Source organism: Piliocolobus tephrosceles, chromosome 13 (genome assembly GCF_002776525.5).
Source record: "Piliocolobus tephrosceles isolate RC106 chromosome 13, ASM277652v3, whole genome shotgun sequence".
In the NCBI taxonomy this organism is placed as follows: Eukaryota; Metazoa; Chordata; class Mammalia; order Primates; family Cercopithecidae; genus Piliocolobus; species Piliocolobus tephrosceles.
The window spans coordinates 12310493-12326472 of NC_045446.1; the positions used below are offsets into that span (position 1 = coordinate 12310493).

The 15980-nt window shown below is 44.6% G+C and overlaps 2 protein-coding genes across 2 annotated transcripts in view; both read right to left on the bottom strand.

Moving 5' to 3' along the window:
- PPP1R32 (protein phosphatase 1 regulatory subunit 32) overlaps positions 1-9987 on the bottom strand; it is a 52217-nt gene extending 42230 nt beyond the window's left edge. The window contains exons 1-2 of the mRNA XM_023189523.1: positions 9962-9987; positions 9696-9805 (exon numbers count right to left, since the gene is read on the bottom strand). The gene's annotated coding sequence lies outside the window, so the exon portion shown is untranslated. The remainder of the gene's footprint in view (positions 1-9695; positions 9806-9961) is intronic.
- The window catches only part of SDHAF2 (succinate dehydrogenase complex assembly factor 2), an 18379-nt gene continuing 3244 nt past the window's right edge, over positions 846-15980 (bottom strand). Inside the window, exons 2-4 of the mRNA XM_023189524.1 lie at positions 9962-10185; positions 9696-9805; positions 846-1663 (exon numbers count right to left, since the gene is read on the bottom strand). Coding sequence (XP_023045292.1) covers positions 1533-1663; positions 9696-9805; positions 9962-10185 — 465 coding nt within the window. The 3' untranslated portion in view covers positions 846-1532. The remainder of the gene's footprint in view (positions 1664-9695; positions 9806-9961; positions 10186-15980) is intronic.

Sequence of the window (15980 nt, forward strand, 5' to 3'; positions counted from 1 at the left end):
TTCAGATCTACTCACTTGACAAAGCACCTGACAGATTCCTACCCACCATGTAACACAGAGGTCATGTCTCAGAACTGTCACGTTTACTTGCCACAGCTTCTCCAAACAGAGACGTCTGTTAAATTTCCAGCAGTAAAGCAGTGTGTTCCAGTAGAAAGTTCAGGAGCTTTGGAGGCAGACTGAGCTATACTAAATTCTGCTTTTTCGACTCAATAGCTACCTGACCTTGGACAAATTACTTCCTCTCTCTGAGCCCACTTTCTTATGTATAAAATACAGATACCACCACCAGTCTGGAGGAGTGCTGAGGCTTTACTGTGATTATGTAAAGGCTACATCTCTTTCCTTTCCTCCTGAGCCAGGGATACTGAAGGGCAGGCAGGAACCATGAGGTGGCTCTGTAGGAACCCTGGAGCTCAACAATGCTGGAAACATGTACGTGTGTCTTCCCCTTGTGCGGCTCTTATAATCACTCACCACCTGCTCATCAAATCTGGCCGACCTTCTTCTGGTCAACACCTTTAGATGTACCTGGTCCAGTTTGGGTGACTGATTCTACTGCCTAGATTACAGCTCTGAGGGCAAAACTCCTCCAAGGAGAGCACCACTTAGCAACACAGAAGTCACACAGAGCTTTTAAAAACACTTCTAACTAATTCATCCTAATATATTATTTCTTATGTATTATTATTTAGTCAACTAAAATAACTGTGAAGACTGTAGGAATGAGGGGGAAAGTTTTCTATAGTGCTACATGAAAATAAAACCTGTAATTGTGAACTTGTAAAGCTCCATAAACATATGACTATGGGTTATATGAAAATAGACAAAATTAAAATTAATTGTGAGGGCTGGGAAATTGTAAATTTCCTTTTTTCAGTATTCTTTAATAACTCTCTTTCAACTTACAAAGTGTATGTTTTAAAGAAAGCCCAATGATGAAGATGTTGACTCTTAAGCAGCGTGCCTACGCCATTCCTGCCTGTGGCCCTCATTCTGCCTGCTGTGCCTTTGAAGGATTCGGCTCAGGAGGCTGGGATCAGCTTCCCTTCGCAGAAGGAGCCATACCAGGTTGCAAGTGGGGAGTTCCACTTCAACAAAGCCCTGGGCCACTGAGGGCAGGGAGCTGCAGGGAGGGCGGGTGGCTTTCTGTACCGCACACACAGCTGGCTGCCTCTTTTCTTTGAGTACACTTGGGCTGAGGCAATGAGCAAACATAATTGCTTCGCCTGCAGCGCCCTCTCGTGGCAGACTTGCCTCTAGAGACAGCAGCCAGGCAAGGCCTGCATGCCAGCATTGCTGACAAATCACTTTTGAGGCTCACAGTTGGACAAAAAAGTATGAGAATGAGTCACATTGCACATTTACATGTATGTCCTGGGAAAGGGTTGTGTCCATCACTTGAGGCGGGACCAATGGTCTGGGGTGGGGCAGCTGGGCATCTAAAGAGAAGCTGGAAGCCAAGGCTAACGTCCATCGTAAGTAGTTACCATCCGCAGACTGAACCCCTATGCCAGGCTGTGCAGCACAGCTCAACGTGGCTGTTCAAAGAGGTATTCAAGATCTGGGGCACGCAGTCTCTGCTCTTTGTTTTTGTTTTTAGCAAAGTCTCTCAGCAGGGCCATGACTTCATTTTCAAATATTTCTGGGGCTGGTTTAGCTTCTGCAAGAGAAGAGTGGGCAGAAAAAATTATGCCATCATCAGTCAATGCTCAGGTATGAGAATCTTAAAACTTGAAACATTGGCCAAGAATCACAGATGGATATATAGACTGTCTCCATCCTTCTTCTAAATATACACGATGTTAGCCTATACCAGGGGGTGGCAAACTGTGGGAGCCTATATTTGCAAGTCGTTTTATTGGAACAGCTGCTCCCAATGGTTTACATATTATATTATCCATGCTGCTTTTGTGTTACGACAGCAGAATTGGGTACTTGCAACAGAGACCGTATGACTACAAGTAAAATATTTACTATCTGGTCCTTTATGAACAAGTTTGCTGACCCCTGGCCCGCACAATCTTGGCTGTACTATCTTGCTTTGCATTTGTCAATTCCATTGTTCCCCAGACACTGTGTTTTCCCTCGCAATGTATACATTTCTTGAAACAAAACCTCTTTCTCCTTTGTCAATCAGTTAGAGGTCCTCAGTTTTAAGAGACAGAAACTAACAACTCTAGGAAACTTATGCAAAAAGGAATTTATTGGAAGGATATTAGAGGCACACAGAACTGTCATGAGCCTAAAGAACCAGATTTCAGTGAACGGGCAAAAAAGGTACTGAGTCAGAAGAATGAGAAGGTCAGCCTCAGTCTACAGCAGCAGGTCTGGCAGTGCACTGCTCCCTCTGACCTTTCTCTGCTCCCTCGGGACACTTATTTAAGATGCCAATTACAAGCAAAGCCTCCCACTGCCGAAGCCGAGGAAATGTGCTCCAGAATTACCCTTCCACCAACTCTAGGTATGATGCCAGGAGAGAGAATTCCTCAAAACCAAGTCAGATTCTCCCTTATTCGGCACAGGTCCTGGCATCTAGTGAGGGCTCTGTTTTCATGTGACAATCAAAATAAGATCAAAGAGGTTTTGGCTTCCTCCAAGAATGTAGAAAGTTGGAAAGAATATCACACTCACTGTAACAAAAAAAGCCACGTAAACTACAAATATCATGACTTTTCTCAAAGATATCAGAGAGCTGAGGTCACAGGGTAACCCAACAGATGAAACCTAAGGAAAAAGAGCCCTTCAAAGGAGAAACGAGAGCTGTGTACTTGCTCACCTGTGGCAGGCACAGGAAGAAGAGACACTGGACATCATACAAATGGGTAAAAGAAATTCAGCTAAAAAAATTTTTTTTTAAATTAACACAGACAGGGCCAGCCTTATGTTACCCAGGGTAGACTGCAGTAGATAGTCAGAGGTGCAGTTCCACTACTGATCAGCACAGGAATTCTGATCTGTTCCACTTCCAGCGTGGGCTGGTTCACCCCTCCTTAGGGAATCGGGTGGTCACTTGCTTCTGAGAGGTCAACATATTGATGTCAAGCTTATTACAGCAGACACCTGACCGGTATAGTGCACTGCAGCCCAGAACTCCTGGGCTCCAGCAATCCTGCTGCCTCAGCCTCCAGGGCAGCCGGGACTGCAGGCCTGTGCCACTAAAATTTGCAATGAATTGTTAAAAGCCAAGTGTGGGCTAGCATGAGTGTATAAAACCACAGACACAGGCTGAGCACAGTGGCTCACACCTGTAATCCCAAAACTTTGGGAGGCTGAGGCGGGCAGATCACCTGAGGTCAGGAGTTCGAGACCAGACTGGCCAACATGGTGAAACCCGTCTCTACTGAAAATACAAAAATTAGCCAGGTGTGGTGGCAGGCGCCTGTAATCCCAGCTACCCGGGAGGCTGAGGCAGGAGAACTGCTTGAACCCAGGAGGCAGAGGTTGCGGTGAGCCAAGATTGTGCCACTGCACTCTAGCTGGGCTACAAGAGTGAAACTCTGTCTCAAAAAAATAAATAAATAAAAATAAAAATAAAACCCCAGACAAATGGAATATGCACCCACTCACAGGTTCTTCTCACAAAGGTGTGCTCTTGACAAAGACTGGGTAGAAAGCAGGAGGCTAGAAAGAACCTCCCTCATTGACGAAGACCAGGAGGAGGGGAAAAGCCAATGCAGCCAAAAAAATGCACATCCCAGTGCTTTGGGAGCCCAAGGCAGAACTGCTTGAGGCCAGGAGTTTGAGACCAGCTTGAGCAACACAGTGAGACCCCACTTCTACAAAAACAAACAAACAAACAAAAATAGCTGGGTGTGGTGCCATGCACCTCTAGTCCTACCTACTTGGGAAGCTGAAGCAGGAGGATTACGTGAGCCGAGCTTGAAGCTGCAGTGAGCTAAGATTGCACCACTGCACTCTAGCTTTGGCAACAGAACGAGACCCCGTCTCAGGAAAAAAAAAAAAAAAAAGCATAAAGCCCAGTCTGGACTCTCTTCCTCTACCCCTATGGGAGAGGCTCTATCACCGAGAAATCCCAGCTCCAAGACCCAGGACCACATGGGCTACCTGGGACTAAGGCTAGACCAGGACAACAGACAGTGCCATCCCAACCTCTCTTCTCCTGAACCAAGCATCAAGTGGAAAGCAACAGGAAGGCTGCTGCACTAGGGGAAGACATAGACAGAGATTCCCTCTGAGACACAGAAATACAAGGAAGGCTGAGAGCTGAAGGTAGAATAGGGTTTCTTAAGAGAAAGTCTTTACTGTCTTACCCCAATGTCTAATAATCAATAGAAAATTACTAAAGACACATACACGAAAGAAGAAAAAAACAACACACCATCAAGGGACAAAGAAATCAACAGAAGCAGATTGAGGGATGACCCAGATGTTAGAACTATCAGACAGGGAATTTAAAATGACTATGACTAATATTAAAGGCGCCTGTGGAAAAAGCAGACAAAATGTATAAACAGATGAGAAATTCTAGCAGAGAGTTGGAAACTCCAAAAGTCAAACGGAAATGCTAAAAATAAATACAGTAGCAGATACGCAGAATGATTTCAACAGGCTCATCATGAGATTTGGCATCATCAAGGAAAGAATTAGTGGAAGATAGGTCAAGAGATATGATCTAATACAAATTACCCAAACTGATATACAAAGAGAAAAAAGAGTGAAAAAACACAAAACAGAGAACCCAAAAGCTGTTGGACAGACTGAGCACAGTGGCTCACGCCTGTAACCCCAACACTTTAAGGGGCTGAGGTGGATGGATCACTTGAGGCCAGGAGTACAAGACCAGCCTGGCCAACATGGTGAAACCTGTCTCTACTAAAAATACAAAAAAATTAGCTAGGCATGGTGGCACGTGCCTGTGGTCCCAGTTGCTCAGGAGGCTGAGGCACGAGAATCGCTTGGACCCAGGAGGCAGAGAGGTTGCAGTGAGCCAAGATCACGCCACTGCACTCCAGCCTGGGTGACACAGCAAGACTGTCTCAAAAAACCAAAAAACCAAAACAAACAACCCCCACAAAAGCTGTTGGACAATATCAAACCATTTAACTAAGTATAACTAGAATCCTAGAAGGAAAAGAGGGAGAAAACAAAGCAGAAGAAATATCTGAAGGGATAATAGCTGAGAAATTTTCAACAATAATAAAAGATGAAAACGCAGATCCAAAATGCCCAGAGAACACAAAAGCACGATAAATATCAAATAAATACCTATATATATAAATATCAAATAAATACCTACATATATAATGTTGAAACAGCTAGAAACCAAAGACAAAATATTGAAAAGATTCAGAAAAAGAAGATACACAAAAGGAACAAAGATCCAGCAGACCTCGTCACAAACTATGGAAATGAGAAAACAGCACATGGTAACACAAGAGGGAATGTGAAGCTGGTGACACACTGAAGGTAACCAGAGCAAAACCAAAGCCCAAACCCAGTGGAACTCTTGACTACCTGATCTTGTACACTAAGAGCTGGAGGTAGAAGTACGTCTATTTAACAGAAGAAAAAACATTGCGACCTTCGAATTCTATATCCAGTGAAAGTATCTTCCAAAATGGAAAATCTGGCCAGGCGTGGGGGCTCACACCTGTAATCCCAGCACTTTGGGAGGCCAAGGCAGGTGGATCACTTGAGCTCAGGAGTTTGAGACCAGTCTGGGCAACATGGCAAACCCTCATCTCCACAAAAAATACAGTAACAACAAAAATTAGCTGGGCATGGTGGTGCAGGCTCATAGTCCCAGCTATTCTGGAGGCTGAGGTAGGAGGATCGCTTGCGCCCAGGAGGTGGAGCCTGCACTGAGCCATGACTGCGCCACTGCATTCCAGCCTGGGTGACAGAGTGAGATCCTGTCTTAGAAAAAAAAAAGGGAGGAGGCGGGGGTGGGGGACAAATTTGAAGAGACATGTCACCAAATACACATAAAGGGCTGATAAGCCCATGAAAAGATCCTCAATATTATTAGTCATTCCAGACATGCCAATTAAAGCTATAGTGATATACCAATATATACTTCCTGGAATGGCTAAAAACAAAAACAAAACCCTGATAACACAAAGTGTGGTTAAAGATGTGGAACACCAACCCCTCCCTTCTGGTCCAACACCTTGGCAATCACTGATATGTCCCTGTAAGTTTTGCCTTTTTCAGATCATCATGTAAACAGAATCACATTCTTTGAGCCCGATTATGTACTGAGTATGTACTCTTTGAGTCTGACCTCTTTTTTTTTTTGAGATGGAGTCTCGCTCTGTCGCCCAGGCTGGAGTACAGTGGCATGATCTCAGTTCACTGCAACCTCCGACTCCCTGGTTTAAGAGATTCTCCTGTCCCAGCCTCCCAAGTAGCTGGGATTACAGGCACCCGCCACCACACCCAGTATTTTTAGTAGAGACAGGGTTTCACCATGTTGGCCAGGATGGTCTCGATCTCCTGACCTCATGATCTGCCCACCTCAGCCTACCAAAGTGCTGAGATTACGGCGTGAGCCACCGTGCCTGGCTGAGTCTGACCTCTTTTGCTTAGCACAGAAGTTGGCAAACTATGCCCTGTGAGCTAAGAATGAGTTTTAGAGATTGGATCTCACTCTTGCCCAGGCTGAAATGCAGTGGCGTGATGATAGGTCACTGCAGTCTCTGAACTCCTGGGCTCAAGTGATCCTCCCAAGTAGCGAGGAATACAGCGTGCACCACCAAGCCCAGCTAATTTACTTTTATTTTTGGAGACAGGGGGTCTATGTTGCCCAGGCTGGTCCCAAACTCCTGGCCTCAAGAGATTCTTTGCCTCAGCCTCCCAAAGCGCTGGAATTACAGGTGTGAGCCACTGCATCCAGCCAAGAATGATTTTTCAATGGTTGGGGGAAAAAATCAAAAGTATATTTCATAACCGGTGAAAACAGTATGAAATTCAAATTTCAGTGTCCACAATAAGGTTTTATTGAAACAGAATCATATTCTTTTGTTTATCCGTTGTCTGTGGCTGCTTTCATGCTACAAAGGTTGAGGTTTGAATAGTTATGAGAGGCTGTATGGCCTGAAAAGCCTAAAATATTCACTCTCTATATTTACTATCTATATTTACCTATTACAGAAAAAGCTTACTATCTATATTTACCTATTACAGAAAAAACATATTAAAAGTTTTATTTATTTACTTATTTTTGAGACAGAGTCTCATTCTATTGCGCAGGCTGGAGTGCAGTGGCCTGACCTTGGCTCACTGCAACCTCTGCCTCCCAGGTTCAAGCGACTCTCCTGCCTCAGCCTCCTGAGTAGCTGGGACTACAGGCACCCACCACCACACCCAGCTAATTTTTTGTAGTTTTAGTAGAGACGGGGCTTCACCATGTTAGCCAGGATGGTCAGGATCTCCTGACCTCAGGTGATCCACCCGCCTTGACCTCCCAAAGTGCTGTGATTACAAGCGTGAGTCACTGCACCCAGCCCTATTTATTTTTTTGAGAGAGTCTCGCTCTGTCACCCAGGCAGGAGTGCAGTGGCGTGATCTCGGCTCACTGCAACCTCTACCTCCTGGATTCAAGCGATTCTCTTGCTTCAGCATCCAGAGGAGTTGGGTGCACCACCACAGGCAGCTAACTTCTGCATTTTTAGTAGAGACGGGGTATTGTCATGCTGGCCAGGCTGGTCTCAAACTCCTGGCCTCAAGTGATCCACCTGCCTCAGCTTACCAAAGAAGGAGCATGTAATCTCAGATTACAGGCATGAGCTACCACACCTGGCCTTATTATAAAGTTAAACATATACACTTACCACACGACCCAGCAAATCCTTCTCCTGAGTATTCACTCAAGAAAAACTAAAACCTATGTTCACAAAATCTGTATGCAAATATTTACAGTGGCTTCATTCATAATCACCTAAAGCTGGAAACAATCCTAATGTCCCTCAGCTGGTCAACAAATGAACAGACTGTGGTACATTCACACAATGGAATATTACTCAACAACACAAAAGAATGAACTATTGATACAAACAACAACAAGGATACGAATCTCAAATGCATTATGCTAAGTCAGGGCAAACTTGTTCTGTAAAGGGTCGGAGAGTAAACATTTGGACTTTGTTGGCTTTCCAGTGATTGCCTAAGGCTCCAGACCCTGTCTTATCACTCTTCATACCTGGAACCCATAGACAATGGCTACTACTTTCTGATACAAATATTGAGACACAAAAACAGCAGTCGCAGAGTGTGGCAGAAATGAATGACACGTCCCCTAATATCCAATTTTCATCGATAACAGAATCTCTAACATAGCTGGGCAAATGGAATAGACTGTATTATTTTTCCTTATGGTTAGATGTAGCCAAGTAACTAAGCTGTGGCCAATGGCAAGTAAGTGGAAGTATGCTGGATAATTTCCTTGGGATCTACCAAGGAGGGGTATGCACTTCCACACACTTTTTCTGGGCTGAAATGTGAACAGGACAGCTCCAGCAGCTGTCCTGCATCAAGAAGTCGACAATACATGCTAGGATGAAAGAGCAGCAAGTTGGGGTGACCTGTACCCATGACTTTTTGAAGCCCCTCTATGAGCTCTGGAGTGTGCCTTCCTCTGGACTTTTGTCATGAGAAAGACCGTTCTACCTGGTTTAAGCCATTATTATTTTGGATTTTTTTTTACTCATAGCCAAAGTTAATCCTAACTATACACAGTTAGAATTCATTCCTCATAAAGGCAGTGTCTGAATGAAACTTTTTTTTTGAGACATAGTCTCACTCTGTTGCCCAGAATGGAGTGCAGTGCAGTGGTGCAATCTCAGCTCACTGCAATCTCTGTCTCCCAGGCTCAAATAATTCTCTTGCCTCAGCCTCCCAAATAGCTGAGATTGCAGGTGCCCGCCACCTTCCTCGGCTAATTTTTGTATTTTTGTAGAGATGAGATTTCCCTGTGTTGGCCAAGCTGGTCTCAAGCTCCTAACCTCAAGTGATCCATCCGCCTCAACCTCCCAAAGTGCTCAGATTAGAGGCATGAGCCACCGCGCCCGGCCAGAATGAAACTATTGAGGAGTTCTGGCTATGCAGACTTAGTTGTCTGATTCCACTCCATTCCCAGCATGGTTCTTCTTCAACCTTTGACACTGTGAGCTTCACATACCCTTCCACTAAACTCTTTTTTGCTTAAGTGAGACGGACAAGTTTCTGCTTTGTCTTGCAAATAAAGAACCTTAACTGATAAAACAAATTTTATACACTTAACAAAAATTTGAACAGTGTTTGGGTTGAGTGTCTACTTCATGAATAAAAGAAAAAAATTATAGGCCAGGCACAGTGGCTCATGCCTGTAATCCCAGCACTTTGGAAGGACAAGGCGGGTGGATCACCTGAGGTCAGGAGTTCGAGACCAGCCTGACCAACACAGAGAAACCCCATCTCTACTAAAAATACAAAATTACCCAGGCGTGGTGGCACATGCCTATAATTGCAGGTACTCAGGAGGCTGAGGCAGGAGAATCGCTTGAACCTGGGAGGGAGAGGTTGCAGTGAGCCGAGATTATGCCATTGCACTCCAGCCTGGGCAACAAGAGTGAAACTCAGTCTCAAAAAAAAAAAAAAGAAAGAAAGAAAAAAATTATCTAGGATACAATTCTAGACTCAAATCAGCCTAAACTGTCCTATTTTCCCATTATGCTGCTTATCGTGCCCAGTACCTGTGGCCCAGTAGTAAATATCCCAGTCATTACTAGGCTCATTAATCAGGCGGTCATAGAGGTTCAGCTGCTTCTCTGTCATGTGCTGCAGGTGTTCTTTAGCAAAAAGGCTAAAAACAAGAAAGAAAAAAAGAAAAAGAGGTTGAGGCGGCTATGTCTAATAAAAGAGAAGTGACACCAAGAGTCCTACTCCCGGGAGTCTCTCTGAACCTACTCTGGTTCAGGAGGCTGCCTGATTTAAAAAAAAAAGACTCCTAGTCCCATACCTAAGAAGAATGCAGTTTTCCAACATTCCCCTCTTTCTGCTCTCATACAGCAGGCGGGCTCTTTTGGTTTCTATGGATTCATCAGTTCTCTCCTGCCATGGAGGCAAAGGGATTTCAATCATGTCCTTTTGGGAATCTGTTGGGCTGTCACCTCTGTAGAAGCGTCTGAATGATGTCACGCTGAGCAAAGGAGACAACAGGCTGTGCCTTGACAGAGCAAGCATCTGAAAAGAACAAACCAAAAACATCTTTACAGTAATGACAACTATCATCACTATCATTTACTCAACGCTTACTAGGTGCTGAATGCATTCAATCACATTTAGTCATGAGGAAATTATGCTGCTGGCCAGGCATAGTGGCGCACACCTGTAATCCCAGCACTTCGGGAGGTTGACGCGAGCATGATTACTTGAGTTCAGGAGTTCGAGACCAGCCTGGGCAACATAGTGAGACGTGAGACCCTGTCTCTACAAAAAATACAAAAATTAGCCAAAATGGGGTAGTCCCACCATGGTACCTGTAGTCCCAGCTACTCAGGAGGCAAGTGGGAAGACCATCTGAGCCTGGGAAGGTCAAAGCTGCAGTGAGCTGTGATCGTACTACTGCATGCCAGCCTGGGCAACAGACCCTATCCCCCCGAAAAAAGAAAAGAAATTATGTTGATATTGTCCCCACTTTACAGCCAAGGAAAGAGAGGCACAGGAAGGTTCAATAACTCACCCAAAATCATCCAAATAGTAACTGCAATTAGAATTAAAACGCAGTCCTAACTGCAAATGTGTCCTTAACCAGTTCCTTTCCAGAAACTATGCCGGCAGAAATAATTTTTCCTTCCTTTGCACTCCCTTAAAATTCTTACAGTATGGTTTATACTCTACTCACTCACCTGTGTCAAATCCTGAGCACACAGAGACAGCATGATCCCTCATCCCCCATAGGCTCTCAATCCAGAGAAGTGGATAAACTATCAAGATATGATGTCAAGGTGGTGACCTCAGCAAGAGGTGAAGATGGTGGAGTAGGAAACCTCAGATCCTCCTCCCTTGATGGAGACACTGAGCCAACAGCAACAAACAAACCAATTCCCTATGAGAAATCCAGAAACCAGTAAGAGGCTCCTGCTCCCCAGGTGAGCACAAAACCAGTTGCATCAAAGCCAGCAGAAAAATTTGTAGCACTCATATGCCAGTCTCTCCCCTCCCTGCCCAAGCATGATCATGAGATAACCCCCAGCTCGTAGCTTCTGCCTGAGATGGAAAGAGAAGACTGAAAAGTATGTATCATGTTCGGACCTTTGGGGGGATCAGGTTTCTGTTTTGTTTGAATCCAAGTACTGACAGAAAAGGGCGGCAGGTTGAGGGAGAACAAAGAACCATGGAGAACAAAGGTGACAGTTTAGACTGGCAAGCACTCACTCCCTCATCACTCATCCTTGGCTCAGTGCAGAACAAGCAGGAGAAAACTCCCACCTCCCAGCTTCTCCCTAGGGAGGGAAAGAGGTGCAGTGTGCATCCAACATTCTAGCTTCTCAGGGGCTCCCTGGGGAACTGGTTTCTGTCTCTAAGCACTTGAAAGGATCTAGCACACTCTAAATGCCTGGTGGTTTGCTGCTGATCCAGAGGTTCCCTGAAACCACAGAGAAAGGCCAATACAGCCCGGTGGCCTCTTTCAGGGTTAGGGGGAGTGGAGTGTGCATCTAACATTCTGATTTTTTTTTTTTTTTTGAGATTGAGTTTTGTTCTTGTTGCCCAGGCTGGAGTACAATGGCGTGATCTCGGCTCATGGCAACCTCCACCTCCCAGGATCAAGTGATTCTCCTGCCTCGGCCTCTCGAGTAGCTGGGATTACAGGCACGCCCCACCACGCCCAGCTAATTTTGTATTTTTAGTAGAGACAGGGTTTCTCCATGTTGGTCAGGCTGGTCTCGAACTCCCGACATCAGGTGATCCACCCACCTGGGCCTCCCAAAGTGCTGGGATTACAGGCATGAGCTACCACACCCAGTCATAACAGTCTGTCTTTTGGGGAAGCTACCAGAGGGACTGGTTTCTGTCTTGCCCAGCTTGGGGCACTGATGGGACATGGCATACTCTAAAAGTTTGGAGGCCACTGAATAAGACGTCTGGGAGACTTGCAGCAGCTCCAGAGAAACTGCAGTATCACAGGCAGACACTAGAGGGAGCAAGAAATTATGAGCTCCTGCAAAAGGAAACCGGCAAATCCCTCTCATTGGGAATTTACATCCACAAGTTCAGAAAAGACACATCCTCAGGAAAGGATTGAGAGGGCCTCAGAATCTCTATCCATGCTGACTGGTGAAGGCCAATCACCAGTACAAAGACCAGGAGAGACATATGATTTTTCAAATGCAGAAATCACCAGTACAAGTTACCAAGTACATGAATAAAGAGGGAAACATGGTCCAATGAAAGGAATGAAATAAATCTCCAGAAACGAACCTTAAAGAAACAGAAGTATATGAATCACCTGATAAAGAATTCAAACTAGTCATAATAAAGATGTTGAATGAGCTTTGGAAAGTGATGCTTGAATAAAATGAGAATACCAATAAAAAGACAGAAAACATTAAAAAATAACCAAATGAAAGTTTTGAAGCTGAAGAATACAGTAACTGAATTGAAAAATTCACTAGAGGAGGCCAGGCATGGTGGCTCACGTCTATAATTGTAGCACTTTGGGAGGCTGAGGCTGGAGGATCACCTAAGCTCAGGGGTTTGAGAACCAGCCTGGGCAATATAGTGAGACCCTGTCTCTAAAAAATAAAAATATATAAAAATTTAAAAATTAGGCCAGGAGCAGTAGCTGACGCCTGTAATCCCAGCACTTTGAAAGGCCAAGGCAGGTGGATCACGAGGTCAGGAGGTGGAGACAATCCTGGCTAATGTGGTGAAACCCCATCTCTAATAAAAAATACAAAAAATTAGCTGGGAGTGGTGGCGGGCGCCTATAGTCCCAGCTGATAGGGAGGCTGAGGCAGGAGAACGGCGTGAACCTGGGAGGCAGAGCTTGCAGTGAGCCGAGATCGCGCCACTGCACTCCAGCCTGGGCGACACAGCAAGACTCTATCTCAAAAAAATAAAATAAAATAAATATAAAAATTTACTAGAGAAGATCAATAGTAGATCTGATCAAGCAGCAGAGCCAGCAAACTGAAAGACTAGTCATTTGAAATCAGTCAGGGTTTTTCCTAAAAAAAAAAAAGAAAAAAGAAAAAAGAATGAGAAAGAGTGAAGAAAGCCTTAGGGACTCCATCAAGGAGATCAATATACACATTATGAGAGTCCTATAGGAGAAAGACAGGGGCGGAAAGCTTATTAGAAGGCATAATTGGCTGGGCTCAGTGGCTAATGCTTGTAATCCCAGCACTTTGGGAGGCTGAGGTGAACGCATCGCCTGAGATCAGGAGTCCTAGACCAGCCTGGCCAACATGGCAAAACCCCGTCTCTACTAAAAATACAAAAAGTAGCCAAGCATGGTGGCGTGTGCCTGTAACCCCAGCTATTGGGGAGTCTGAGGCAGGAGGATTGCTTGAACCGAGGAGACAGAGGTTGCAGTGAGCTGAGATTGTGCCTTCACACTCCAGCCTTGGTGACAGAGTGAGACTCCATCTCAAAAAAAAGACATAATGGCTGAAAACCCCCAAAGTTGGGGAAAGAAGTGGACATCCAGATTCAAGTCCAACAGATCTCAATTAGCACAAACCCAAGGAAGTCCACACTGAGACATATTTTAATCAAACTGTCAAAAGTCAGAAAAAGCTGGGTGCAGTGGCCTGTGCCTGTAGTCCCAGCTACCTGGGAGTCCAAGGTGGGAGAACTGCTTGAACCCAAGAGTTAAATTACAACCTGAGCAACAAAGCAAGACCCTATCTCTTTAAAGTCAGAAAAGAGACACCAGGGATGTACATGCACAGAGAAATGTGAGGACACAGTGAAAAGGTGGCCATGTGCAAGCCAAAGAGTGAGGCCTCAAAATAAACCAAACCTGCCAACACCTTGCTCTTGACTTCTAGCCTCCAGGACTATGAGAAAATTAATTTCTATTCTTCAAACCACACAGGTTATAGCAGCCCCAGTAAACTAATACAGCATGCAATGAAAATTCAGATTCCCAAGCCCCACTGTAAACATTCTGGATCAGAATCTCCAGGACTGGGCCCTGACAAATGAATTTTTAACAGCCCTCTAAGAGATTCTGATGCAGACTGAAGGCAGGGATTCCTACTTTCTGTACTAAAATAACATGGTTGAGTAATTTCTACAGAAATGAATGCCGATGGGGAGGACTATCATCATCAGTACAAGGAAATTATTCTAATAATTGGGATGTCTTATTATTTTAGCCAAATTTCACCCTTTTTTTTCTGTTAGTATCAAGGCAGCATTCCATACAAGAAACAATAATGGTTGTCACATAGTTCCAGGGAATTGTGTGACACTGTTACGAGTTGCATTAAAGAAATTATCACTGGAAATTTCTATTGGAATATATTTGTCTTTGCAGGCAGGAATAGCTCTCTAATTATAAAAAATAGCTGGGCGCAGTGGCTCAGGCCTGTAATCCCAGCACTTTGGGAGACTGAGGTGGGCAGATCACTTGAGGTCAGGAGTTCAAGACCAGCCTGGCCAACAGAGTGAAACCCAATCTCTACTGAAATACAAACATTAGCCAGGCATGGTGTCCTGTAGTCCCAGCTACTCAGGGAGGCTGAGGCAGAAGAATCACTTGAACCCGGGAGGCATAGGTTGCAATAAGCTGAGATTGGGCCACTGTACTCCAGTCTGGGCAACAGAACGAGACTCCATTTCAAACAACAAACAACAAGAACAACAAAATGCAGCCCAGATAGTGCAACAGTAACAACAACAAAATCCCCAAAACTCTAAGAATAAAGGTTTCCAAGACATTTAAAAAAAATTTATAAAAAATAATTTTATGCTTCTCTGGCTCATGTTTTATATCCTGTCAGTTAAAGACAGTTATCTTTCCAAAAACAAACTGTCAAAAGTCAAAGACAAATGTTGGAAGCAGCAAGAGAAAAAGCAACTTATCACATATGAGAAGGCCTCCAAAAGACTGTCAGACTTCTCAACAGAAACCTTGCTGGCTAGGAGTGGGATAATATAATTCAAGACGCTGAAAGAAAAGAATTGCCAACCCAATATACTATATCTGGCAAAGCTGTTCTTTAAAAACGTTGGAGAAATAAAGACTTCACCAGATAAAAGCTAGGGAATTCATCACCACTAGACCTGCCTTACAAGAAATGCTAAAAGAAGTCCTCCAAGTAGAAAAGGAAAGACACTAGACAACAAAAGAAAATCACAGCCTATAATTCCAGCACTTTGGCAGGTCAAGGCAGGCAGATCATGAGGTCAGGCGTTAGAGACCAGCTTGGCCAACATGGCGAAACTCCGTCTCTACTAAAAATATGAAAATTAGCCGGGTGTGGTGGCACACGACTATAATCCCAGCTACTCGGGAGGCTGAGGCAGGAGAACTGCTTGAACCCAGGAAACAGAGGTTGCAGTGGGCTGAGATCACGCCACTGCACTCCAGCCTGGATGACAAGGCGAGACTCTGTCTCAAAAAAAAAAAAAAAAAAAGAAAGAAAGAAAGAAAGAAAGAAAACATAAAGCTCACTGGTAATGATAAATATATAGACAAATACAGGGCTGGACGTGGTGGCTCACACCTATACTCCCAGCACTTTGGGAGGCTGAGGCAGGAGGATCACGAATTCAAGAGATAGAGACCATCCTGGCCAACATGGTGAAATCCCGTCTCTACTAAAAATACAAAAATTAGCTGGGCCTGGTGGCACGCACCTACAGTCCCAGCTACCTGGGAGGCTGAGGCAGGAGAATCGCTTGAACCCAGGAGGTGGAGGTTGCAGTGAGCCAACATCGCGCCACTGCGCTCCAGCCTGGCAACAGAGCAAGACTCTATCTCAAAAAAATATATATATATATATATATATGTATATAAAATATAT